The following is a 25,175-nucleotide window of genomic DNA, read 5'->3' on the forward strand; positions in this document are numbered from 1 at the left end:
TGGGTAAAGAAGTTAGTCTATAGGATAGATAGTAGAATAGATAGTGGAATAGAACACAAGATAAACATAGAAAACAATAGAAGATATCATAAAAGGAGACCAATTATGAAGGAATAAGATAGGAGGAGGATCAGGGTTAATACTTGGAATGTTGGATCACTTACAGGAAAATTAATGGAGCTTGTGGATACTTTGGAAAGGAGAAGGGTGAATATTGCTTGCATTCAGGAGACTAAATGGGTAGGAGCGAAAAGCAAGGAAGTGAGTAATTCAGGGTACAAACTGTGATTTATCGGAAAGGAGAGAAATAAGAACGAAGTGGGCATAATCATAGACAGAACATTGAAAGATGTTGTAATAGCTGTGAAAAGAGTAGGAGATAGAATTATACCAGTAAAGCTAATACTAGAAGGAAAAAAAATAAATGTAGTTAGTGCTTATGCCCCACAAATAGGATTAGATAGTGAGAGTAAACAAAGGTTTTGGGAATATATGGATGATTTAATGCAAAGCATACCAAATGAAGAGAATATTTTCATTGGTGGAGATTTGAATGGATATGTAGGAAGTGATAGGCAAGGCTATGAGAATGTTCATGGTGGTTTTGGCAGTTGAAATGAGGAGGGAAAAAGCATCCTGGATTTTGCTATGGCATACGACCTAATACTAGCAAATACCTACTTTATAAAAAGAGAGTCACATTTAGTGACTTTCAAAAGTGAGCAACATAGAAGCCAAATCGACTTTCTCTTAACCAGGAAAACAAATAGAGCTCTATGCAAGGATTGCAAGGTCATTCCAGGAGAGGCTTTAACAAGTCAACATCGGTTAGTGGTATTGGATGTCAAGTTTAGGAATAATTCAAGTAAGGTCAGAAGAAATAGTGTTGCTCGAACAAAGTGGTGGGAGTTCAAAGGAGTAAAGCAAGTGAAGTTCAAAATTAAGCTTCTCGAGTCCGAAGCATGGAAGCTGAATATGGAGGCTAATGATATGTGGATACAGATGGTATCAAAGATTAGAGAAGTAGCTAGAAAAGTACTTGGAGAGTCTAAAGGACATGGACCACCCTCAAAAGAGAGATGGTGGTGGAATGAGGAAGTACAATAGGCAGTGAAGAGAAAAAGAGAATGATATAAAAAATTACCTAAATGTGATAATAATGAAGCATATAAACAGTACAAGATAGCAAAGAAAGAGGTAAAAAAGGCAGTTAGTCAAGCAAGAGCACAGGCCTTTGAAAAAGTTACATGAGAAACTTGGAACTAAAGAAGGGGAGAAAGATATTTATAGATTAGTAAGGAGGAGAGAAAGGAAATGTCAAGATTTCAATCAAGTTAGGTGCATTAAGGATAAAGAAGGAAAAATGTTGGTGAAAAATGAGGACATTAAAAAAAAATAGAGAAATTATTTTAATAATCTCTTTAATAATAGTCAAATGATAATAGCATGAATATAAACTATAGAACGATAGAAAAGAATGTGAATTATACTAGAAGGATTAGATCTTTAGAAGTAAAGGAAGCACTTAAGAGATGAAAGTGGGTAAAGCCTATAAACCCGATGGAATACAAATTGAAGTGTGGAAGTGTTTGGGAGATAAGGGAGTGGCATGATTAACTAAATTATTTAATAAGATTCTAAACTCAAAGAAAATGCCTGATGAATAGAGGAGGTGTATTTTAGTACCTATTTTTAGAAATAAGAGAGATATACAGAGTTGCTCGAACTATAGGATAATTAAACTCATGAGCCATACTATGAAGTTGTTGGAGAGAGTTGTGGAGCATCGACTACGTCATGATACTTCTATCTCTCTCAATTAATTTGGCTTCATGCCCAGTCGTTCAACTATGGAAGCGATCTTTCTCATTAGAAGCTTGATAGAGAAATATAGAGATGTAAAGAAAAATCTACACATGGTTTTTATTGATTTGGAGAAAGCTTATGATAGTGTTCCAAGAGATGTCCTATAGAGTGTGTTAGAACAAAAGAGAGTATCTATTAGGTACATACAAGTGTTGAAAGATATGTATAAAGGAGCAACTACTATTGTGCGCACAGTGGGAGGAGACACAAGAGATTTTCCGATCTCAATTGGATTACACCAAGGATCAGCTATAAGCCCTTACCTTTTTACATTAGTTTTAGATGAATTGACGAAACATATACAAGAGAGTATTCCTTGGTGCATGATGTTTGCGAATGATATTGTTCTGATAGATGAGACGCGAGAAGGAGTCAATAGAAAGCTAGAGCTTTGGAGAAGTACTCTAGAGTCAAAGGGCTTTAAGTTAAGTAGAACGAAGACAGAATACATGCATTGCAAGTTCAGTGAAGGCCAAACTGGTGATAGGGAAGGAGTTAATTTGAATGGAGTGGTACTATCTCAAAGTAATCACTTTAAATATCTCGGCTCAGTCCTTCAAGTAGATGGGGGATGTGAGGAGGATGTTAGTCATAGGATTAAAGCCAGATGGTTGAAGTGGAGATGTGTCACGGGGGTTTTATGTGATCGCACGATTCCCAATAAGTTGAAAGAAAAATTTTATCATACAGCCATACGACCGGCTATGTTATATGGTAGTGAGTGTTAGGCATTGAAGGAGTCGTATACGTCTAAGATAAGAGTTGCAGAGATGAGAATGTTAAGGTGGATGAGTAGCCATACTAGACTAGATAAAGTCCATAATGAGAGTATTAGAGAAAAGGTAGGAGTGGTACCAATTGAGGATAAGTTGAGAGAAGGGAGATTGAGGTGGTTCGGTCATGTGAAGCGTAGACATACGGAGGCTCTAGTTAGACAAGTAGAGCACATTAGGTTAGATGATAGAAAGAAAAAAAGGGGTAGACCTAAATTGACTTGGAGTAAAGTAATACAACATGACCTAGAAGCATTACAAATTTCTGAGGATTTAACTCAAAATCGTTTAGAGTAGAGAAAATGAATCCATATAGCCGACTCCAAATTTTTGGGATAAAGGCTTAGTTGAGTTGAGTTGTATATTTTTATTATTACCATCATTATTTCAAATTTTATGTTTATTTAATTAATATTTATTTAATTATTAAATTTAATATATATATATATCTATAAAGTAAATATATATATATATATATATATATATATATATATATATTTTTATGATATTACTATGTAAATCATTTTTTTTGTGTTATCACGTGATAATGCAAAGATTATTATGCTTTATAATTTATTATTAATATTATTATCATCTATTTTTATGTTTATTTTTTATTATAAAAATTTAGGATGAATTTCATTAATAGTACATAAACTTTAAACTTAATAACAAAATGATACAAAAATATTAAATTTTAACTTAGAACCTCGTAAATAATTAGGTAAATAACTTAAAACCTCATAAAAACTTACTATAGCCGGTTTAAAGATAAATTGTTGACCTGGTAAATATTTAGGTGGCATAAAAAAATTTCCTCTCTCTCTCTCTCTCTCTCTCTCTCTCTCATTTCTATTTTCTTTCTTTTCTTGTATGCATAGCGACTTCATCCTCACGTTCATAGCTTTTCTTGGCTTTTCTTTTTTTGAGTATTTTAATTATTCTTCTCTTTTCAATAGTAGGTGTGTTTGCGTCATTCAAGATGGTGGAGTAAGAATAGGGTTTTGGGAGTCCTCACCATTAATGGTGGGTTCTGATTTTGAAATTGAAATGTTATTTGATGGAGAAATAATAAACTTTTTATGGGTTTTAGATTATTAAAATTGATGGGATTATTGAGAATTGAGTTGAGTTTGGGTTTAAAAGTAGATTAGTAGAATTCAAATTCACTTCCTTTGTGTTGCCTAATTTTTTTGAACTCAAATCAATTCTTATTTCTGCTTTGATTTTTTTAGTTTTTCTCCTTGATTTTCTAAATTGAAAGATTATAGAATTCTTTGTGCATTTGTTTTCCCATAGAACTTTTATATATTTGAGGTATATAGTCCATCAATTTTAAAAATTATTAAGAAAAATAAAATGATAAATTTGAATCCCATCATAAAAGTCAAGTGAGAGCTTTAACTGACGATGAAGAAAAAGTCCAGAGAGAAAAAATTGAGAGAATCTCATATGAGAGTTTTACCCGAAGATGAAAAAGACAATGAAGAATAACAAGCTGGGAGAAGAGTCTTGCTCAAAGATGAATAAGTCGAGAGGACAGTCATGCAAGAGAAAGAAAATAGAGATAAAAGTGAGAGAGTGAGTTATACATGCTGGAGGAGAGAGAATAGAGGGAAAATAATTTTTAATTTTACTTGACATGCATCATCATTTAACCTTTAAACTCACTATTGAATTTAAAGTTATTTTTATTATAATTTAAAGGATTTTAAATTAAATTTTAAAATTTATGTATTTTATTATTATCAACCCTAAAATTGATGTCCCATAAATAAAATTTACTCTCTGAGTTAATAAGTGACCGGGTTAATAACGTGTATCTGATCCGGAACTTTACCTCTAAGGTCATAAAAAAACTTGATTATGATTTTCCCGTTTAAACCGGTGGGAACAATCCGGTTTCACAATAATGATTGGCCTGCTCAACATTTAACATCCTAAACACAACATACTCGATTCCCCAAGAAAGAACTTCGCCTTTTCTCCCATAATTTTCGTAATGGCTTCTTCTTCTTCTTCCTGTTCCTCCCCTTTGCTTCTAGCAAACCCAGATTCTGATTTCACGTTCCTCAAACGCAAAGTAAAGATACATTATAAAACAACAGCTACAACAGCTCTTCACATTACTGTTGCTTCTTCTTCTTCTTCTTCAAGTAATAACGAAAATTCCTCCACCAAATCGACCAAGTTGATCACTTTTCTAGGCAAAGGTGGCTCCGGCAAGACCACCTCCTCGATTTTCGCTGCTCAGGTGCTTCTTTCTTCCGTACCTCTGCATTCTTTTACTGTGATGCTAATTTGAATGTTTCTCGAGTTGTAAATCTTTTGTTACTCTTCTGGTAATGATTGGGGCTATTTCTTGTCAAGAAATGCTCAATTTATCCACTTTTCTTTATTTTGATTGCTTGCTGACCTAGTGGATTACTGCAATTTATATATAGGAATTTGACTCCTTTTAAGCTAAATGTCAAGCTTGTTGCCTTTGGTGCTACTGTAGGTATAGAATAGCTAAGGTATATTTTGCCCACTGGCCACTGTTGATTTTTAATCTTAACATTGATTTCTTTTAGGTGCGGAAAAATATGCTATAGAAAATTAGTAATTTATTTTGCTAATATAATTTCTTGATTTGAGAGGCATTTCAATTTTCAACCAAGATTCACCTTTTGAGCTTTACTAAACTTTTATTTTTGTTCTCATGGTGACTGATCAGCATTATGCAATGGCTGGACTTAGGACATGCTTGGTGGTACAGACACAAGATCCCTCTGCTGATTATCTTCTGAACCGTAAAATTGGAACTTCTCCTGTCATCTGTAATGACAACCTTTCGGCTATTAGATTGGAAACCACAAAAGTGTGTCAGTTTCACTTCCATTTCCCTGTTTTATAGGCAACTTCAATGGTTTTTTGGAAAAGGATTTGAATTCAGTGTTGAGTGCTGTTGATATTTGCAGATGCTTCTTGAGCCTCTTAATCGACTAAAGCAAGCAGATGCACATCTTAAGTTGACCCAAGGTGTTCTCGAAGGGGTAGGTATGTAGTAGCTCTCTTAATATTCTTGTGATGTGTCCTACTTATCTTAAAAGAGCATTTACTATTGAAATGATTTTCTTGTATTGTAACATATTAGGTAGTTGGAGAAGAACTTGGTGTGCTTCCTGCAATGGATTCTATTTTTGCAGCATTGGTACTTGAGAGGCTCATCGGATTCTTAACGAATGAAGCCCAGTATAAAATAGAGGATAAATTGGACATAATCGTATATGATGGAATCAGCAGTGATGAAACTCTAAGAATGATTGGTGCAGCCAGTAAAGCAAGGTTGGGAATTGCTTACTCTCTTTTTGTTTCCCACTATTTGTGTGTGTGTATCTCTCTCTCCCTTATAATATCTCTGTTCAACAACATAATTGTGTACAGATTGTACTTGAAATATATGAGGAACTTGGCTGAGAAAACTGATCTTGGGAGACTTGTGGGCCCTTCACTCATGAGACTTGCTGATGAAGCAATGAATTTGAGTGGCAGGGGGTTCAGGTTGAATGGGATAGCAAGTGCAGAAATATGGGACATTTTGGAAAAGATGTTGGAGGTAAATGTGATTCACTTTTCTTGGTTCCCATATTCCATGCAAATTTCATAGCATTCTTTGTTGATTCTATTGCAGGGGGGATCCTCTGCTTTCTCTGATCCTTGTAAATTTGGCTGCTTCCTTGTAATGAACCCAAATAATCCAACCTCAGTGAATTCAGCATTACGATATTGGGGCTGTACAATCCAAGCTGGTGCACAGGTCTCTGGTGCATTTGGAATTGCTCCTCCACGTTTGAATGAAGAATCAATGGGACAAATCAAGAACAAATTTTCACCCTTGCATTTTGCTTTCATTCCACATTTCTCAATGGGTTACCCACTAGATTGGAATTCAATCATGCTAAACACTGTTGGTCATGATGCAAGGGCTCTTTTCTCTTTGCCAGCAAGTCACAGTGATAGCTTTACATCACATGTAAAGTTTGATGCAGCTAAAAAGTCAATAACCCTTTTTATGCCAGGTTTTGACAAGACAGAGATCAAGCTATATCAAGTATGTCCAATTGCTTCATTTTTTCCCCTTCTTTCAAGTTTAGGAGGTTTTGCAGTGGCAGTTCTGACAGGTTTTCAAAGGATTTGTGTGTGTGTGTGGTGTGTCTAGGAAATGCATTCCAAAAGAGACAAAATTGACTTTCATGCACTTGTACTAGTGTATTATAATTTGCTAGGTTTTATGCCATAATAAAGCTTATCAAAAGACTATTTGTAGCAGGTCTATTTCTTAGCAAGTATAGGATAAATCTCATATTTGATTTTTTGTGGAGTGTGAACAATATCCATTTCTGGTAAATTAAATGTTGTATTACTATGAGCTTCCTTTATCCTCTTCTTTCTTGGAAAAATTGTGTTTTGTGTTAATTGCAAGTTTTATATTGCAAATTTGAATAACATCTTGGTTTCATTGTGACACTTTTCATTTTACGAATGCAGTACAGGGGAGGGTCTGAGTTGCTGGTGGAAGCAGGAGACCAGAGACGTGTAATTTGCTTGCCACCGAGAATTCAAGGCAAGGTGGGAGGCGCAAAGTTCATTGATAGAAGTCTTGTAATCACAATGCGGTAGTGTAAAAGCAATATGATTTATTTGTGGTTCTTCTGAGAGGCTTAATGTTGTAACTTGTAACTATTGAATATGGATTTCTGGGTTGTTAGCCGTTGGAATGAACATGCTCTCTGCTTCTTGTAGCTACACATAATTCTAGTTTTGCTTAGGGGAGCCTTGGAATATATTTGGTATATTTATCATATTAATGACCAAAACGACAGGTGATGTGAATTTCCTTTGAAGCAACTAAATCGATTATAAAATTTGAAGAAACTTGATTATTATTGGTGCGACAAAGTTAAATAACATCCCTAAGCCATTGCAAATATAAAGAAACTAGTGAGCAGCAGACTTCATCGGGGATTCCAGGCCCTTTCCTCTGGGGAATAAACACAGACTCACGTCTTCTGCTGCCATTTAGACACCTGCTTGACTATGGATTTTCCAACATCATCAGACTCTTATATTAAGAATGTTTGAGTATGATTCTAAAACGAAATAATAGTTGCAATTGTACAGTAGTGCTACTTCCTCATCGTACAGGGTGAAAGAAATGCTATCCAGTAGTAAAAGCTCTGGAATCTGGACTAACTATAAATGGATGCATGATCCCACACGTTTCCTGAATGCAGTCCATGAACACAACCGCACAAGCAGTTTGCACAGGATTCCTTGCTGATTTTCCCTTTCTAGCTTCAATTTTTCAGCAGCGAGGCAGGTCTTATCATTATCCTACTTGGATGTCCTAAACAATCAAAGCCTCGATCTCTAGTTTCTACTTCCAGCTCTCATTGACTCGTTATTTAGTGGCCATGTTGAACTTCTAAGCATCCTTTCACCATTCTTTCACAGGAATATTTTTTGGTTCTTATTTTCATGTTGCCCGTTGCTGAGCATATAAATGGTATCAAGGATAAAAATTCTCAGTCACTGTACAAGGTAACTTCCCCTTTTCTTTTAGGCTCAAACTGGTATATCAGAATCTAGACAGTATCAGTATGCTTTGCAAACACGAAATGAGAAGATGAAATATACAACAGAAAATCCGAAGGAAAAAATTATGATCCTTCTAGTTTATTGTCCTCTCCCATTTGGGAATGTACACGGCTCCTCAGTTCTTCAAAAGTTTTCATGCTCTCAGCATCAAAGCCTCCAGCAAACTGAAAAAGGTCCAGGCCAACAAGCAAATATGTACATTTATCAGGAAATTAAGATTTTGAAGTTAAATGGTTTCACTTTTATATGCAATCTTAGTGCAATATTGACACCAGCACCATAAAGTATGCCAAATCTAGAGGTCATGAGTAGATGATTTGCACTTTTAAGTATTGAAATTCAGTATCATATGAAAACAAATGCAGGGACAAAAAATACCTGATGAACTCGGAAAGCAAAACGCACACCCTGAAGAAGCAAAAACTCTCTATTTGGTTCCTTGTCAGGTCCACTCAACGCATCAAGTTCTGATGCTACACGTCCCATGTACTTCCTTGCCAACTGTACAGATGAAAGCTTGATCTGCAACAGGAAAGAAGTTATATGAACAACTTACACAACCAAAGTGATCGAACTCCTTAGGAAGGTAGCATCATGTATACTTAATCTATAATAAATTTTAACGCAATTCTTTTACGGAGAAAATGTTTTAAATATTGCTGGAAAAGAAAGAGGGCCAGGGAATCTGATAATGCAATGACATAAAGCTCTCTTCAAGGCTTCTCTTTACCCAGCATGCCATAGGGTAAAAGATCTCAGTGATTCATTAGCGGCTTCATACATAATTTGGACCCCAAAACATTACTTGAAAAACTTATTAGATCCATATACTTTTATTTGAACCTGTTAAACCCTTTTTATGTAAGCACAATTCCCATAATATGGAAGACAACTTCTCCAAAATTTTTCCAAATCTAAGCATTTGGTTCAAAAATAATGGAAAACCTAATTAAAAATCAAACATGTAACACAAATCAAAAGACTTGATTACTCTTACCCCATAGTCCAAGCATCCAAAAAAAAAAATTCTCCCTTTATTTCTATATTTCTAGGAAGGCTTTATGTATTAAGCTTAGTAAGTTTTCCAGGTAAATTCAGAGTACAAATAATGTATCAAGTCATTCATTAACATATAAAAGTTATGCTGCTAAACTTTTTCATCATAACTCCATACAGATAAACAAACTATACCTTGGTAACTAAGCAATCATATTATCAAAGAAAATTGATAGCTCAACACCCACAAAACCAAATCTCATTTAAACACACACACACTCAAAAGAATCATACCTTGCCAACAACTCCTGAATCTAATAACCAATCAGCTGGAATCCCATATTCCCTGTATCGTGAAATAGCCATGTCCCTTGTTCGTAAAAGTGCATATACACTATTTTCCACCCTGGGAAAAGGTAAAGAGATAAAATAAGATAGCATATTAAGCAATTCAACAAAACAAATTATTTCCTGATTACAGTAGAAAATATCAGGCCAACAACAATACACCAAACGCTAAGAGATTATGATAGATATTTTGAACTGCTCTTTGTAATATACATACTTCTCAAGCAATTTGTACATCTTCTTCAAAGCAGCTTCACATGTGTGTTTGGGATCATCAACAAATGAGGTGACCTGTGTCTCTAATTTCACCAGGTCCTGGTATTCAAAAGCTGCCTCTCTTAATGCATCAGCCTTACTTTCAGGCCAGTCAAAGTGCTTGAGAACTGCCCGTTCATCAACCTGATCAAATACCAAAATGGGAAAAAAAATCATATCAGAAAATCTTAAAGAATACTTCCATTTGCTAAAGAAATGCTAATGTGTAATTATTTTAAAAGTGAACTTTGCCTCCATTATGTTGCTTAAAGAGCTCAGAAGGGGAAAAAGTTCATAGGTATTCTGTTTTTAATCATTCTTAAAAGGAGATTCCAAAACAGAAGAATTAATCATTAATCTATATTTCAGAAGGCAATAATTGATTCATTGTGGTGTAATATATCTTCCATGTTTAACCAAAATATCTATGCCCTTGATGAAATCAGAGCCCTTTTCTAATTTTAAGTAGTCATTGCCTGTGGCAAATGACTTGCAAATTCTAGCCAGCAAGAAGTTAATGGCATACCAAGAAGGAGAGTTCTTCATCTAGCCAATTTACAAAGGCAACCAAATCATCTATGTTTGTGAAGGAAGCTGCTCGAACTTCAGTTGCCAATGACTGGACAAAATCTCCTTGAGTTTCCACATCAGCTTTCACCTGGATGCCACACATATGGTTTTGCATCATTAATTTGAGTAGTGAAACCTATATTTGATGTGGGGGATGAAAAGAAAAATGAAAACAAAGGCAAAAGTTAACACACAGCTAAGAGGAATGATGATCTGTTTTCAATCTCTCCAATCATGTTGCTCCTAGCATCAGATGCATTAGATGTTGAAGAAATCAAAGATGATGTATCCTTCTTTGCCTCGCGTTTCATTAATGTCTGATAGAATTCAACTACTTCAGGAGCTCTGTAAACTTTATCACCACTTCCTGCCCCTCTTGGCAAGCTTCCAGGCAGAGGAGGCGGACGAGGTGGTCCACCAGGTGGTGGTGGAGGAGGTGGCGGGGCACCTGGTGGAGGAGGTGGCACTCCACTTGAAGGAATTTTATTTGTGCCAACTGTATCACCACTAGATGGTTTAGGAGGTGGCCGAGGCACCCTGGGAGGCCTCTTCTCAATGTCAGAAAGTTTCATCTTGCTTATCAATTGAGAAGCCTTGCCATCATTAGATTGGTCATTTGAATTACCAGAAGCAATTGATTTCTCTTTTATTTGAGAAAGCTGTGATGGCAGACTTACAGATTTCTCTGTCCCCCCAATTGCTCTAGAATCAAAACTTGATTTTTCACCAAACCTTGCTGCTCTTGCTTGCCCTGCTTTTTCTTTTATCTGCTTCTCCCTCTCCAAGGCCAATTTATGCCGGTCTTTATAGGCTGGATATTTTTCATCAAGAACTCCTTCAACTGATTTAGACATTAATTGGAAAGATGAAACAACATTATTTAGTGGGTCACCAGGGGAAACTTGTGTTCTAATATGAGGAAAATTTTGAGGAGTTTTAGGAGAGTCGGGAATATCTTGCTCCACCTTTCCAAATGTAGTGATGGCTACACTATCACCAGCATTTCTCAACATTAAGGCTTCCAATGGACCCTTTGGTCGGTGGCTTATGCTTGTCCTGCTTGGAGAACCTCCAGAAAGGGATCTGGATGGTGATGAAAGAGCACTTAAATCGTCTTTGCTTTTTCCCCATTTCTTGATCTTTTGGATCAAACTAGGTTTCTTACTGAGACTACCGTATCTGCTAGTAGAGCTATCAATGGAAGCATTGTCAAAGTCCTCACTTCCAGGAGAAGATGGGTGAGAAAAGCTGCTTTCAAGATCCGTGTCTCCCTGTCCACGTTCTGATCCTGCATAGTCTAACATTAACTGTTTAGCCTTTTCTTGGGACTTGGGGCTCAAACTTTTGCTAAGATCACGTGCTGAAATTTTTCCTGGAGGTGCTTGGTAGTTCCGGAGCTCATACCTCAAGCATGCATTGACCCAACGAAGGTACACTACTTCTTCAACTTCACTAAACCTGTTAATTTGAAGTCCTTCTACTTGCTTTAATAAGTCTTCATTTACATGCCTTAAATTATTGACCTCCTCCCTGGTATTGGCAACCATTTCACTCTGCAGCACCATGAGACGTAGGAAGAACAAGTTTAACCCATCAAATGTGCAAGCATGCATGTAAAAAGAATCTAAGATGTAACTGGTTAAAAGCTAATGGAGATTCCACCTTCTTGTCAAACTAAATTCTAGTGGGAAAAAAATTATTAGATATTATGAACTCAATTAGAAAAACCAGCTATGGTATAGGCAGTTAAAGAATAGGTATAAACTAGAAAGGCCACTGAGAGAAAAATTTAGTTCCAGTATATCAATGATGCTTAAGTGGTCCGTAAATTTCCATGATAGTTATCCATATGCTGAAATCATTCCCAAAGCAACAACATTTCTCTCATTCATCAGATGAAAGGAAAAAATACCATTAAAAAAAAACAATGAACTAATCAGACCCCACAAAATATGGAGGGAAAATTTAGAAAGAAAGAAAACAAAGGAATGTGCACAAAAATATACGAACAATATGCACTACAGCTCTAACCTCTGTCATATTGGAAATGGCTGCTATTTTAGCTTGGGCAGCATCCAGCTTAACAGTCAGCTCCCTCTTTTCATGTTGAAGCTCCTTATTTTTCCTCCTAAGTTCTACAACTTCCACCTCTAACTCCTTCACAGCCTTCAACTTCTTCTCAACCTCTGCATCTTTCTTGATGGCTTCTTCCTCCTTAGCCTGAAGACCAAAAACTTGTTGTTTGAGCAACAATAATTGGCCCTTTGTCTGGTTAGCTTCAAGCTGAATTTGCCTCTGTAGCTCCTTTATCTTATTCCTTGCCACCTCCAATTCCTTCTTGGCAGATTCTCCCTGTGTAATCTCTTCTAGAAGCTTCTTCCTCTCAGCCTGCAAGGAGTTGATGGTAATATTTAACATGTCAATCTCAACTGTCTTGATCTTAAGTTGCCTTTGTAATTCCGTGATGTCTGATTCTTGCTCCTTTAATCCATAGTACTCGAGCAATTCACCCTCAAGTTTCACCTCTCTTTCCTCCAACTCGTTTACTAGATTGCGCAAACGTTCCAGTTCACTTGCATTATTTGCCATCTCCATTTCATAACTCTTTTCTTTATCAGCCTTGTCAATCTTGTCACTAGGTAATGGATATTCAATTTCCCCAGAAAGAAGATCTACAAATTCTGGTAAAATATCTTCATCTTCCATGCCAGGTGCAACACCACGAGCTTGGTTAAATACACTACTTATCAATTTGACCTCTTCCTCCTCTTCTTCTTCTTCTTCCTTCCCCTGCAATTTTATTGCATATTAATTTAGAGAAAACAATGAAAAAAACTGCATCTAATATTTCCCAAGAAATAGAAGAAGTCTATTTCAAGTAGCAGACTAGGCATATGGTGAAAGAAGACATTGCAATTTGTTTTCCTGAATAAACTTACATCCTTCTCTTTGAGGCTATCATCAGAATATGCAAACTGCTCCTTGTCTTTCCCCTTGAGTCGGTACTGCTCAAGACTTGCTTCAGCATTTTCTGAGTTTGAATTTCACCAGGCCAACCGTAAACAATGGCAGAATGAAGTAAAAAGAACATAACAAATACAAAAAGTTGTCTTTGATATAAAATATGCCAAAGACAAAAAGGAGTCTTTGATATAAAATATGCCATCAACATAAACCTTATGAGCCATACTTATATTATATATGTGAAAAACAATATTACCAAAATATTGATCTTACCGGAGCTGATAAAAGTAGGATGGTCAATAAAAAGATCAAAATTTGATGAATAGAACTGACTGAATTTATTACCTGAAGGCCTGAATCGACCAGTTGACGACCTTGAGGTTTGGACATTAAGCTGCTTGACTGCATAGGCTGCAATTGAAGCAGCAACCAAGAAGCCTAACCTGACTATCATGTAGGTATTGTTGATAACAGAATCTTAACTTTCCACTCATCTATTGAAACAAACAAATTTGAAAAAACTTCTTCAGCCATTTCTCCCCAACCCCATAACTGACTATTCAAGCCATCAGTGCCCTAGAAATGCACCAAGAGCTATGAAGTCACAGAATCTTCAACAGCAAAGGGAGCTTTCCAGGAAATCCTGGTGAAATTCTACATAAAACACAGATTAGTGAACTTTTAAGTATGTAAATTCAATGGCCACATCCAGCTATTAATATTTTTCAGTAAAATCTGCATTATCATCTTATCATGTTTTCAGACCTTCCAAAGACGGACTTGCTACCCAACAAAGAGTTCCTGATAAGAAGAATTCCAACACACCTGTCATGCTAAGAGCTACAGGAACCATCAATGAAACTAGTGGCCAGTTTTGCTTCAAAAGGATGTTGACAATTTGCAAAATAATGGTGGGTCTGACATATTACCATTTTGTTTCAATGTAATGCCTATAGTTAACGCAAACCAGAAAACAAGACTGAAAGAGACACTAGCAACAGTAAATTTTTAAGCAAAGAACATGCATATCATGGTATCATGTTTAAGCCATGTATCACATGCGTTATCTGGTGTTCTTTGCCTCATAATTAATTAGTTTTTTGTTCGATTTTAGAGGTAGCTAATTTTTAGGTGCCTTCCCAACTGATACAAGTAATGATCACAGCTCAAACAGCAAACAATTGAGAAACACAAACCACCTGATCGACCTTACCATTTTCTGGACATTCATATTCATTGAAGAGTGTTCACAGTACAAATCTATGACTAAAAGGGTTCAGATTGTCCGAGTGGTTTAATTCAAGAAAGATAGTTCCACTTCAGATAATATCTTCATTCTTAGCCAACGGATCAATCTTAGCCTCTATTAAGTAGTTTTCTTTATTGGCTGAGGACCTATTTAAGTAAACTTTAGATTAGAAGGGTCCAGTACAATGGCCAAAGACCTATTATTAAGGTGGGTTCAGTTTCTTTTTGGCTTTACAGTTACAACACAATAAAGAAGGAAGGTACATGGTAGTTTTAAAAGACAGATGGAGGTAAGCCAAGGCTGAGATTTTAATTCTGGGCTGTCTGCTTAATGGACTGGAGCATTTGTAAGATGTAAGCCAAGCATATACAAAGTAAGCTAAACTTTTTTGTAATTGATAGCCAAAATTACATGTTGGCCTTTTTGGCTTTTCTCCGGAATTTATCCTCAATGACTAACTTTCGGGTTTATTTAATAAAATTCATGTGTTAATGTCTTCTCTCTCTCTTGGATTTGGATTGCAGGATAAAAGGGCAGCTTTAATACATGATTAAGCATGTACAGAAGCATCTTTATATGACATATTTCCAATCTCAAGAACAGTATGTTATCTTTGCTTTCTAATCATGACTAAGCAACATGCACAATAATGTAAAATCAATGGTTAAAATCCAACAAAAATGAACCAACATGAATCATGAACCCAGCAGAAGGGTGACCTGGCAAGGTCGGGGGAAGACAAATTTGACAGAAGCCCTCACAACATCCAATGTTTGGCCGAGGAATTTGTTGGTGCAAACTTTTCAAAAAGATAATTTACAGAAAATAAAAGGAATATGAAAAAAACAAAAAGAAAAGAAAATATCCTTATCTGGGTCGTAAATTCAGTGGTCTCCACTACCCAAACAAGCAGCCAAATTATTATCCTAATTCTAAACCTATCCAGTGGCCAATGGCTCTCATAATTTATAATTCTTTTTACAGTCCTCTCTCTCTCTATATATAAAAGTGTATAATTATACTAAGTATATCTAAATGAGTATAAATAATAAAATAAAATACAATGCGTATATTCTCATTAAAATTAGCAACAACACTTCCTACGAGCAAATTGCTTTCCCATCAGAGAAAAAAAAAAAAAAAAAAAAGAAGAGAGTATTGAATATGAACACACACCAGACACCACCCACTTGGTATCACATGCTTCCGCGCATGCTAACCTAACAAAAAATCCTCCTAAACTTTCTGCAAGTAAGCAACTGAAGCCACAAAGAGTAGTTTTCATCTATAGATGCTGACAGAAAACTAGATAAAAATTTAAACATAGGACAAAGGCCAAATGCGTACCTAAAAGAAGGAGACTAGAGAAAAGTTTTAATTAGACAGATGATAAAGCATCCCAGGGAGAGGAAGAAGAAGCAGAAACAGAAGAAAACCAGAAAAAGGAAGCTTTAGATGGAGGAAGTGGAGGGATTGTATTGCAGTTGCAGCGCCAATTGCCTGGGCGGCAATGACAAATCTTTTGAATGCTTTCGGTTTATTGTCAATATATATATATATATATATATATATATATATATATATATATATATATATATATATAAAAAGAAGGAAGAAGAAGAAAAGAAAAGAGGAAGGTAGGCCCCGCGGGCTAAGTACTGTTGAAATTGGTATTTTAATTTAAGGTTTAGGAAAATTAAAATTATATTGATTTTAATTTCATTTTAATTTAATCAAATCTAATGGCAGATTTATTTATAAATTTTTTATTTTTTAAAAATTCAGTTTCGACTTATAATTAAATTGATTGATTCCAATTCGATTTTAAGACAATTTTGATCAATTCAATTTAATTAAATTGTAATAATTTCAGATTAAATTGAATCAATTTTATTATAATTTCAATTCAAAATCAGCCTTCGATCATATCTACATTAAAGCTCATTAAGTATCTAAATTTTATCTTTCGGAAAAAATCTAAATTATGATTGTTCAATTTCTTTTAATAGGAAAATTAAAGGATTGGATATTGAATTTGACACTGAGTTATAATGAATATATATACATTCAGTTACTGAATTAAGTCTTACTTGGTGTGTTAATTACTCAGTGCGGGTGTTTTCCATTTACTTGCTGCCTGGTGGGAGTGGGAAAAGGAAACGCAAAGATAGTTTTCAGCATCATAGCAGCAAACTTTAGACATGGTCATGAGCAAATTTAGGTCCTAAATCAGATCAATTCAATTTGAATTTAGAATCAAATCAAAATTGTCAAAACTGATTCAATTGAAATTAATCATAATCAGCTAATTTAATTTAATTTTGAATTAAATTGGATGACTCTTTTTAAAAAATTAAAAACATAAACACAACTAATAAATTTAATTAAAATAGTATCGAACTGAAATTGAACCATTGAATCGGAATTGGGCTAGATCGAACGGGCGGCCATATCTAGCTCAACTCATTTCACCGACCAAAGTATTTCTGGGTGTTATCGTTTGCTTAATCTTCAATTCAAAGGCTTTGCATGACACTTTCTGCACTAACACTATTAATGGTCCTAAATTGATGACCTCTTAGTGCTTTCAGAGTGGAGATTTTTGACTTTCCGTTAAGTTGATCGAGTCTCCTTGTTGACAGGGAGACAAGCCCAATCAAGGTAAATTCACAACCAATTATGCATCACAATCACTCAGCAATGTAAAAAATTTATCAATGTTAAAATTATATATAAAATTATGAAATCTCAAATTTAAATTTCAATTAAAACCAAATCAATTAAAAAAATATTAAAAAATATATAAAAAAAAATAATGTTGTCTAACAAAAGCAAAGGAAAACAATCCATACATTATGCATAATTCATCAGAACGATGTTTCGTTTGAATTTGCATTTATCACTCATTCATAAGCACATCGCAATATTGGATTAGCCCTTCATTCATGTGAAGGGCTCAGTGCAGTACAGAATCAGCGAACTTGCAACAATTGAATAAAATAATGATTGCGTTTATCATTCATTCATAAGCACACTGCAATACTGGATATGCCTTTTCATTGACGTGAAGCGCTCAGTGCAATCGCAAGTATACAATCAGTTAAGGAATCGGCAATTGCGAGTACAAAGTCTAAACCGTCAAGTGTGAAACCCACAGTAGAATCCATCACAGTGAAATAAGTAGTAAATCTATTGCTTCAGCCTTAACTGGGGTAACCTCCATAATTTATTCTCTTCCAGGCTTGCCACTGAACAGAATCGAAAACTTGAAAGTGAAAATGTTTGTCAACATTATCTGGAACCTCATGAACTCTATAATTGCTTCATTAATCCAGAACTAACAAAAGCTACACTATAAATAATGCAAAAGACCATAATCATCCATCTCATATTACATTAGCGACCACGGATTCTCAAATAGCCCACCAAGAGAGAATTTTAATGTAATTACTGAAATTTTCAGGCCCACCAAGAGAGAATTTTCATGCAATTACTGAAATTTTCACCAGGGAACCATTATATTCAAGCTTGGTTGTCCCATTTCCACCGTCGTCCTACCTCCTCAAGAACTTTAGCACGGGCTTGGCTTTTCCTAGCTTCATCCTCTACCCAAGATCTGCATTGAATGCTTCCAATAATTAGAATTATGTACCAACAAACAACCAGAATTTTACCACATACAAAAAAATATGACAACTTGAGTCTCTACAAAAAATAATGATACACCCATCACAGAGCAGAATAGAACTTTAGCTAAAATATTTGAAAAATATTTGATAATGATAATGACAATAATTTTGACATATCTATTTGTAGTATTAGCCATCTTTTATATGAACTATATATCCAGCAAGGATTAAATCAAGTTTGAAAATTAAGATGGCAATCTTGATTTATACATTGCTTTTTTTACCTAAGAATTCGAAGAGCTTCTGTTTCAGCTTCTGCTATTGATTTTTTATCAAGCATCCCTTCCTGCTTAGTCTGCAATTCACTTAGCAACTCCTGTAGCTTACACTGTTCAGCTACATACATAGACCTCTCTGATGTAAGCCTTTCTGACATCTCATCAACCTCGTCCTTCAGACCAAGAAGCAGTTGCCTTTGACAGTCCATGGTTGCCTTCTCCTTCAAATGCTCAGCCAAAGTTTTCTCCTGCACAGTTTTTTCATGTTCCAAATCATGTAATGCAGCAATATAAAGTTTTTGAACCTCAAGTCCTCGGGCTCTTTCTTCATTCATCTTCTCATCCCAAAACCTCTCTATATCTCCTTTGTCAAGCAACTCAGACCTTATTTCCTTCATTGCAACTTGCCTTGATGAATTTTCAGCTTCCAATCTTAATATTTCATTATAAATAGCTTCTGTCATCCTGCCACTGGTCAATGCCACTGCTGCTTGTGCTTTTGTCAAAGGTTTATTTGGTTGAACCCGCCTACTCTGTCCTGTAGAAAGTTAAACATGGGAGGATCATCTTCATGGATTTACTGCATAAAAAATGTGTGCCTGAAATTGCTCAACTCCACCGTTAAGAGAATACCACAAGCCTATAAATTTTAAAAGCATGATAAATGAGGCACAGAGTGATCCTAAAGCCTATATGCATAGAGCAAGCACTTGCCAGATAAAGGAGATGCACAAAAGAAATAAAATTTAAGACTAAGCATTCATAATATAAGGCAACTATTTTTTATAAGACTGCTCATATTCACAATATAAAACATTAGTCTTGTTAGAGATGTGAAGAGCCCAAAGCGCCTAGGGAGAGTACTTCTTTATGAGTCTTGTGAAAAAACACTCATGTGATTGACACCACATCTAACCCAATTTTGGGTTATGAGTCTATGGGTCATTCCCACTTATATTTCCAAAAATCTTGTTAAATTCGAAGAGAATACTGATCAAATTACGTATTAATTTATTTTAATTTGAACTTATATAAGTGATTAGGTTACTTTACATGTTAAAATGACTAGCCAAGTCAATGTTGCAATCTAACCAATTATATTTACCCTTTCATTTTTATACTTTCTCGATGTGAGATTTATAATCCCAACACTCCCGTCTCAAGTGCAACCACATGGTTGTCACTTGGCAATTAATTTGTATTTTTAACCTAATATGAGTTCAATTATACAGTTTTATGAGCAATTGAAACCCACCACCAAGTCCAGGCTCTAATGCCATGTTAAATTCGAAAAGAGTTCTGTTCAAATTACATATTAATTCATTTTAATCTAAACTTATATAAGTAATTAAGTTACTTTACTTATCAGAATAACTAGTCAAATCAATATTGCAATCTAACCACTTATATTTACCTTTTCATTTTTATACTTTCTCGAGGTGGGATTTATAATCTCAATAATTAGAATCCTAGCCGCGATTTTTTTTTAATTGAAAAAAAAAGGAATGATGTTAGAAAGTCTGAAACCATAATCCCATAAAAAATAACACTTTTTAATAGCCTTAATAATAGTCATGATCAAGCACAACAATCTTCTTAATCATCATTATTCAATTCAGAATAATCACTTCCATAGCTTTCCTTCTTTAAAAGGAGAGGGGGAAAAGGATGAGAAAAAGAAGGGAATAAAAAAGAAAAAGGACCACAAGAAAGGCAGCAGAATGACCTTTGCGGAATGCAATACTAGCAACAGCTCTAATTTCTCATCTAAAGATGGCCTCTTTGTTTTATTTCTTTAATTTGATTTAATGTGCATGAGAATATGTTAAAGCTCATATACATAGTAAATCAACACCAGAGATATCTAGATGAAACAATATTTAATAAAGGCTTAATGACCCAAAAAAATATGCTTTTTGTCAATTTTATCACCACCTTTTAATTTTATCAAATTGATATATGAACTAAAAACATTGTAACAATTTTAGCAATTAATTGGTTAGAGAATATTGTAACCGGCAAATTGGCTGGATTGGCAATGACAATGGAAAGAGTCAAAACTCACCATTTTAAACATTTCTCAATGAGCAATTAATGCTCTATCATCACTTGCCCAAATCTGTCAACTAAAAAAACCCTAATTCCTCGCTTGATTCTTCTCCTCTACATATCTTTCAAGGCTTCAAGTAAAACTATCACCCAAAAGTTGAAGACTGAAAATCAAAGGTATTATGCTAACCCTAATGGTGGCACAGGTCATTAAAAATTGGTAATTGCATGCACTGACATAGCCAACCATAAGAATGTGAGAGCAGGAGGGAATACAATGACAAACAAATGGGTGAAACGAGAAGCAGCATGGATACCAATCAAAGATACTAGCCTCCCAAACACATCTCAAATCCTAATACAGAAGTGTCACCATAGTTGCACTTCCATGTTGTAGCTGGCCACGTCCCTGTACATCTCCGATTTCATGATCTCTCTCCCTTGCTAAGTTTCACTTATAGGTTGGAGAATGTTTTTGAGTGGTTAAAAAGATGATGCTAGTAGTATTTGTCGCGATGGCGGTTGTTCAATGGGTTCAAGGGTAATTTTTGAAGTGGGGGCTTGCATTTGATCTGGTTGAGATGTGGGGGAGAGAGATGAATGATTTGCATGGATGTTGTGCCAGCCATGGTGGGGCAAGTAATAATGGGCCTGAAGCTGTGTTATCTGTTGAGAACCAAGGAAGAAGGAAGCCAAGGAGACAGAAAGGAGCTGAAGATGGAAAAGGTGCAGCAGAAATCCACCCTGGAATGAAGTGTTGCTAAAGTGAAATGGTGCATTTTGAATCATTAAATAAACCGCCAAATCAGCCCATTTGCCAGTTACGATATGCTGTAACCAGTTAATTGTTAAAATTGTTACAATTTTTTTAGTTCATGTATCAATTTGATCAAATTAAAAGATTATAATAAAATTGAAAAAAGAAAGAAAGTTTTTTTTTTATTAAGCCTTTAATTAAAAAAAATGTGAAGATGCAAAAAAATATTAGTGAGGTGCGACTGTTGAATTTTGCCTGCCTTTTGTGGGTTGAGGCACTAGGGCTGGTGTCTCAAGTGCCTCAACCATGCCTTTAAAAAATAATTTCTGGTATATAAGCATCTACATTTTACATATTTTCTAATCTGTGGACACACTGTTAATTTCTTCTATTCATGAAAGGAAGCAAGTCATAAGTACTGCTGAGATCCATCCAGAGAGTTAAATATAAATTCAGATTTGAGTTTGTGCTTTAGGTTTAGCACTTATAGAATGCATTAATCACTAAAGTTATATGCAGCAATAATCTTCAAATAGGCTAGAAAAGCTCTGCTTTTAATGTGAAAAGATAAAGGAGGCAGTTAATAGAAGAGTAGACAATACCAAAAACTTTTCTGATTATACTCTGGTCTCCAGCCAACAAGTCGATCAGGAGTTCAGCTGAAGCATCTGAACTGATCTCCTTCACATCCATGTAATCTACCTTTATTCTTGACATCTGGACTGTATACAAGTCAGGTTTTAAAAGCAACGAAAGCCTAGTGAACAATTCTGTTGATTTTTATTAGTTTCCTTTTTTAATCAATTTAACTTATGAATCATATATTCAGAATATATTTTACCTGTTCTGTCATTTCTGGCATGAACCTATACTCTAACTGAGCTTTCCAGTTGATTAAATCCTGCCGAGAAATAAACCTGCAGCACAACATATGTTACAGCGAATGATAAGTATGTGTTCTTCAAAATTATAAAATAAAGAATTCAATGGAAACTTGAAATGCTGCCAAAAAAAAAAAAAAAACCCCACATAGTATAAAACTATATAACCATACCTGTCAGGGTAAAAGAAGAAGCTTAGATCTCCATTTGAGCTGTCAGAACCGCAATTGGTCCCTGAAAGCTTGCTGTGTATGATGCCAGCTTCTGCAAGGGCTATTTTGAAAATCCAGAAATAAATACTGGAAGCAATTACAACAATAACAAACTTAAGAAATCTAGCAAGAACAAAATTAAGCTTTACCTTGGATGGAATCAAAGTCAGAATCTTCAACATTCACATCATCAAATGCAGCAACTACAGAACCAGAAAGTAACATAGATGGAACAAGTCTATGCTTTGGATTCCTACAAAAACAAAACTAAGTTGCTGAGATAGAGAGTGCAAAAGCATTCATACTTGCCAATATCTTTTAGCCTTATAATATTTCCATCAAGTGCATAGATCGTTTACTACCTTTCCAATAATGAATTTAGTCGGACTAACCATCTTGCATATTCCCTTCTAGTGCACAATTCCTCAGCCCTTACATCATCTTCAATGATCTGTATACCTTAATGAAAGTTGAGATATTCATGCTGAGAACTAGACCGAAAGCTTTATACACATTAATATGCAATTTGACAGCTAGATGATGAAAACGCCAGAAGAGGGGAGAGAGAGAAGAAGAAGGGGGGGTGGGGTAGGGAGGCGGGAGAGGGAATCTTGGCAGGATCGAGCTCATTCAGGTATTGCAAGCAAAAAGATATAAAGATGCAAATATCACAATAAATTCCGGGCAATCATGACAAAGTTTAACTACATACACAAGTGTTGCCTTGAAAGCAAGAAAATAAGAATTCCAAATAGACAAAAGTTCTAAAAAAGAACCTTAAGTTTCTTCAAAACTGATAGAGCTTCCAGCTGAGTAGAATCCACAGGAACTGATACTTTAACTCGTTCAAGCTTCTGTGCAGACACTGACGTACAAGAAAAACAAAGATACTCAAGAAGCAGATTAAAAAATGCATGAAAAGAATGAAAAGGCAGCTGTACTCTCAACTTCCACCAATTACACTTCCGTTATGATCCTCATATAAGAAAAATTAATTCATTAAATAACTTTCATTTTAATTTTCCTCCTTCACATCAATGTCCATAAAGATTAAGCCAAAAGAAACACTCAAGAAATATTCTAATCAAATCGTACCTGAAGTTATAGTTTCCCCATTTTCTTCAGGCATAAATCCTATGCTTCCCTCAGCCACGACTGCATTTTCATCAGAATCGCCAGTACTCAAGTTCTTAGCTTCAATTTTATCTGCTTTGCTATCAACTGGACTCATCATCCCATGCAAAGCGCGAAAGGGACTATGAAATTGCAACTTAAACCCTGTAAAAGTACAACAACTACGCACTTCAATCAATATCCAGTGAACAATTACATTAAACGAACACTTCCTCCATTACTCCATTACCTTTTCTAGAGAGGGAGAAGTAGGCAATTGCAGCGACCAGAGCGGCGACGCAAGTCCCGCCACCAAGCAGAATTGTAGGAAAGCCTGCAATCCGATAACAAAGATCAGAAAATTAATTTAAAAAAAAAAAAAACTTCAAACAGAATTAGTGTTCTAATTATGTAATTGAGGCAAAACCTTTCTTCTTACAACTCCGGGGAGGGGCTTCGACAACAGCCCAACCGTTATAGCCGTCGTCGTTGGAGGAATGACCAGGAGAGAACCAAGAGAGGTCGAGGTGGCTGTCGGCGACGGAAGCAGACAGGCGGATAATCCTAGGGTTGTTGGATCTGAAAAATGAGTATGGAGAGAGACAACGGCTTCCTAAAAGAGGGCGAGTAGAAGTGGTGCGAAGGAAGAGACAAGAAGGAGGTGAACTAGCAGAAGAGCACATTTTTCTCTTCCCTTTGTTTTCTGGGGAAGTGAAATGATCAAAAATCAACGCATTTAGGGAGTAGCGCGTAGCGAAGAAGAGTGAAGAGCTGAGAATTGGATTCGTGTCTGTTTTGCTTTGTTGTTGGTGAAAGACACCGTCATGAAAGAAAAACGTTCACAACTCTAGCTTTTTTTTTTTTTCTTTAAGGGTCCACAACTATGGCTTTGCCCAAACGGCCAAACCCAAAAGCCCACTCTCTTTGGACCAAACAGAGCAGGATAATGTCAAGAAAATAAATTCTAACTCACCATTAAAAATTAATTTCAAGGATATCTAAAGCCATATAAAGGATATATTATCAAATTAATTTAGGATGTTAATATATTATTTTTAAATTCAAAATTAAATATTTAAAGTGTAAAATATTTATAAAAGGCCTAAATATTAGTTGAAAAAATTCTGATATCATTTTAAGAAAATGAACTGAGTTTAATTTACTCTCAAAATTTAACTCAAGAAGAGAAGAGTGTTCAAAGTCATATAAAAGACACATTATCTTTATCTTAAATTAATATGAAATCTAAATAAATAGTGAAGATTAAAGAGTATGATTCTTTAATTTACCAATTTTAAAAAGGAATAAAGTTTCAAAAAATAAAGAATGAGTTCTTGAAATAATAACGTTCCATTTTTTTGTAAAAATATGTTTTAATGCTTGAGACATTTGGAAAATAAATTAATAAACAAAATTTATGATAAACAAAATTTATTTTAAAAATATTTTTTTTATCAGAAAAATAGTTTTTTAAATTTCCACAATCTTATTAGTATGATGTGAAAAAACTCATGAAGTAATACAAATGTTTAAGAGAGATCGTAATTTTTTGAAATTAGAATCTTTAAAACTTCCACTTTGTAAATTCAATAATA

At 35.1% G+C, this 25,175-nt stretch overlaps 3 protein-coding genes across 5 annotated transcripts; 1 reads left to right on the forward strand and 2 right to left on the reverse strand.

Annotated features, from left to right (window-relative positions):
* Window positions 1–4,534: 4,534 nt before the first annotated feature.
* On the forward strand, window positions 4,535–7,483 carry LOC110646325 (uncharacterized protein At1g26090, chloroplastic). Of its 2 annotated transcripts, XM_021799726.2 has the most exons (8): window positions 4,786–4,893; window positions 5,084–5,155; window positions 5,356–5,499; window positions 5,600–5,674; window positions 5,776–5,966; window positions 6,066–6,237; window positions 6,313–6,732; window positions 7,170–7,483. In XM_021799726.2, exons 3-8 carry the CDS (start codon window positions 5,365–5,367, stop codon window positions 7,299–7,301), a joined length of 1,125 nt encoding a protein of 374 aa, XP_021655418.1. In that variant the 5' UTR covers window positions 4,786–4,893; window positions 5,084–5,155; window positions 5,356–5,364; the 3' UTR covers window positions 7,302–7,483. The 2 variants fall into 2 exon arrangements, with proteins under 2 accessions (XP_021655417.2, XP_021655418.1); XM_021799725.2 differs by lacking the exon at window positions 5,084–5,155 and having other exon boundaries at window positions 4,535–4,893.
* A 731-nt stretch (window positions 7,484–8,214) lies between these two features.
* LOC110646324 (protein CHUP1, chloroplastic) lies at window positions 8,215–16,200 on the reverse strand. 2 transcript variants are annotated; one of them, XM_058132323.1, is made up of 10 exons: window positions 16,009–16,200; window positions 13,758–14,066; window positions 13,388–13,479; window positions 12,480–13,238; window positions 10,643–12,001; window positions 10,405–10,536; window positions 9,841–10,022; window positions 9,570–9,681; window positions 8,658–8,801; window positions 8,215–8,443 (listed from the first exon to the last, which is right to left on the reverse strand). In XM_058132323.1, exons 2-10 carry the CDS (start codon window positions 13,864–13,866, stop codon window positions 8,342–8,344), a joined length of 2,991 nt encoding a protein of 996 aa, XP_057988306.1. In that variant the 5' UTR covers window positions 13,867–14,066; window positions 16,009–16,200; the 3' UTR covers window positions 8,215–8,341. The 2 variants fall into 2 exon arrangements, with proteins under 2 accessions (XP_057988306.1, XP_021655416.2); XM_021799724.2 differs by lacking the exon at window positions 16,009–16,200 and adding an exon at window positions 14,238–14,380.
* A 1,501-nt stretch (window positions 16,201–17,701) lies between these two features.
* On the reverse strand, window positions 17,702–24,418 carry LOC110646318 (uncharacterized). The gene is made up of 11 exons (XM_021799719.2): window positions 24,008–24,418; window positions 23,831–23,914; window positions 23,563–23,745; window positions 23,244–23,332; window positions 22,830–22,918; window positions 22,617–22,720; window positions 22,429–22,528; window positions 22,216–22,291; window positions 21,977–22,091; window positions 18,575–19,106; window positions 17,702–18,277 (listed from the first exon to the last, which is right to left on the reverse strand). Exons 1-11 carry the CDS (start codon window positions 24,261–24,263, stop codon window positions 18,184–18,186), a joined length of 1,722 nt encoding a protein of 573 aa, XP_021655411.2. The 5' UTR covers window positions 24,264–24,418; the 3' UTR covers window positions 17,702–18,183.
* Between the last annotated feature and the right edge of the window lie 757 nt (window positions 24,419–25,175).

This window comes from Hevea brasiliensis, chromosome 13 (assembly GCF_030052815.1).
Source record: "Hevea brasiliensis isolate MT/VB/25A 57/8 chromosome 13, ASM3005281v1, whole genome shotgun sequence".
Classification (NCBI taxonomy): domain Eukaryota; kingdom Viridiplantae; phylum Streptophyta; class Magnoliopsida; order Malpighiales; family Euphorbiaceae; genus Hevea; species Hevea brasiliensis.

Bases quoted from the DNA above. Each gene is read 5' to 3' on its own strand.
- LOC110646325 (XM_021799725.2), top strand. From the start codon at position 4,642: ATGGCTTCTTCTTCTTCTTCCTGTTCCTCCCCTTTGCTTCTAGCAAAC. The intron at 5,500-5,599 runs GTGTGTCAGTTT...TGATATTTGCAG, and splicing joins TTAGATTGGAAACCACAAAA to ATGCTTCTTGAGCCTCTTAA. The intron at 5,675-5,775 runs GTAGGTATGTAG...GTAACATATTAG, and splicing joins CCCAAGGTGTTCTCGAAGGG to GTAGTTGGAGAAGAACTTGG.
- LOC110646324 (XM_058132323.1), bottom strand. From the start codon at position 13,866: ATGATAGTCAGGTTAGGCTTCTTGGTTGCTGCTTCAATTGCAGCCTAT. The intron at 12,002-12,479 runs GTTAGAGCTGTA...ATGGTGCTGCAG, and splicing joins CCATTTCCAATATGACAGAG to AGTGAAATGGTTGCCAATAC. The intron at 10,023-10,404 runs GTATGCCATTAA...GTATTTGATCAG, and splicing joins ATGAAGAACTCTCCTTCTTG to GTTGATGAACGGGCAGTTCT.
- LOC110646318 (XM_021799719.2), bottom strand. From the start codon at position 24,263: ATGTGCTCTTCTGCTAGTTCACCTCCTTCTTGTCTCTTCCTTCGCACC. The intron at 23,915-24,007 runs GTTTTGCCTCAA...ATCGGATTGCAG, and splicing joins CCGGAGTTGTAAGAAGAAAG to GCTTTCCTACAATTCTGCTT. The intron at 22,292-22,428 runs GTATGGTTATAT...GTTGTGCTGCAG, and splicing joins TTCTTCTTTTACCCTGACAG to GTTTATTTCTCGGCAGGATT.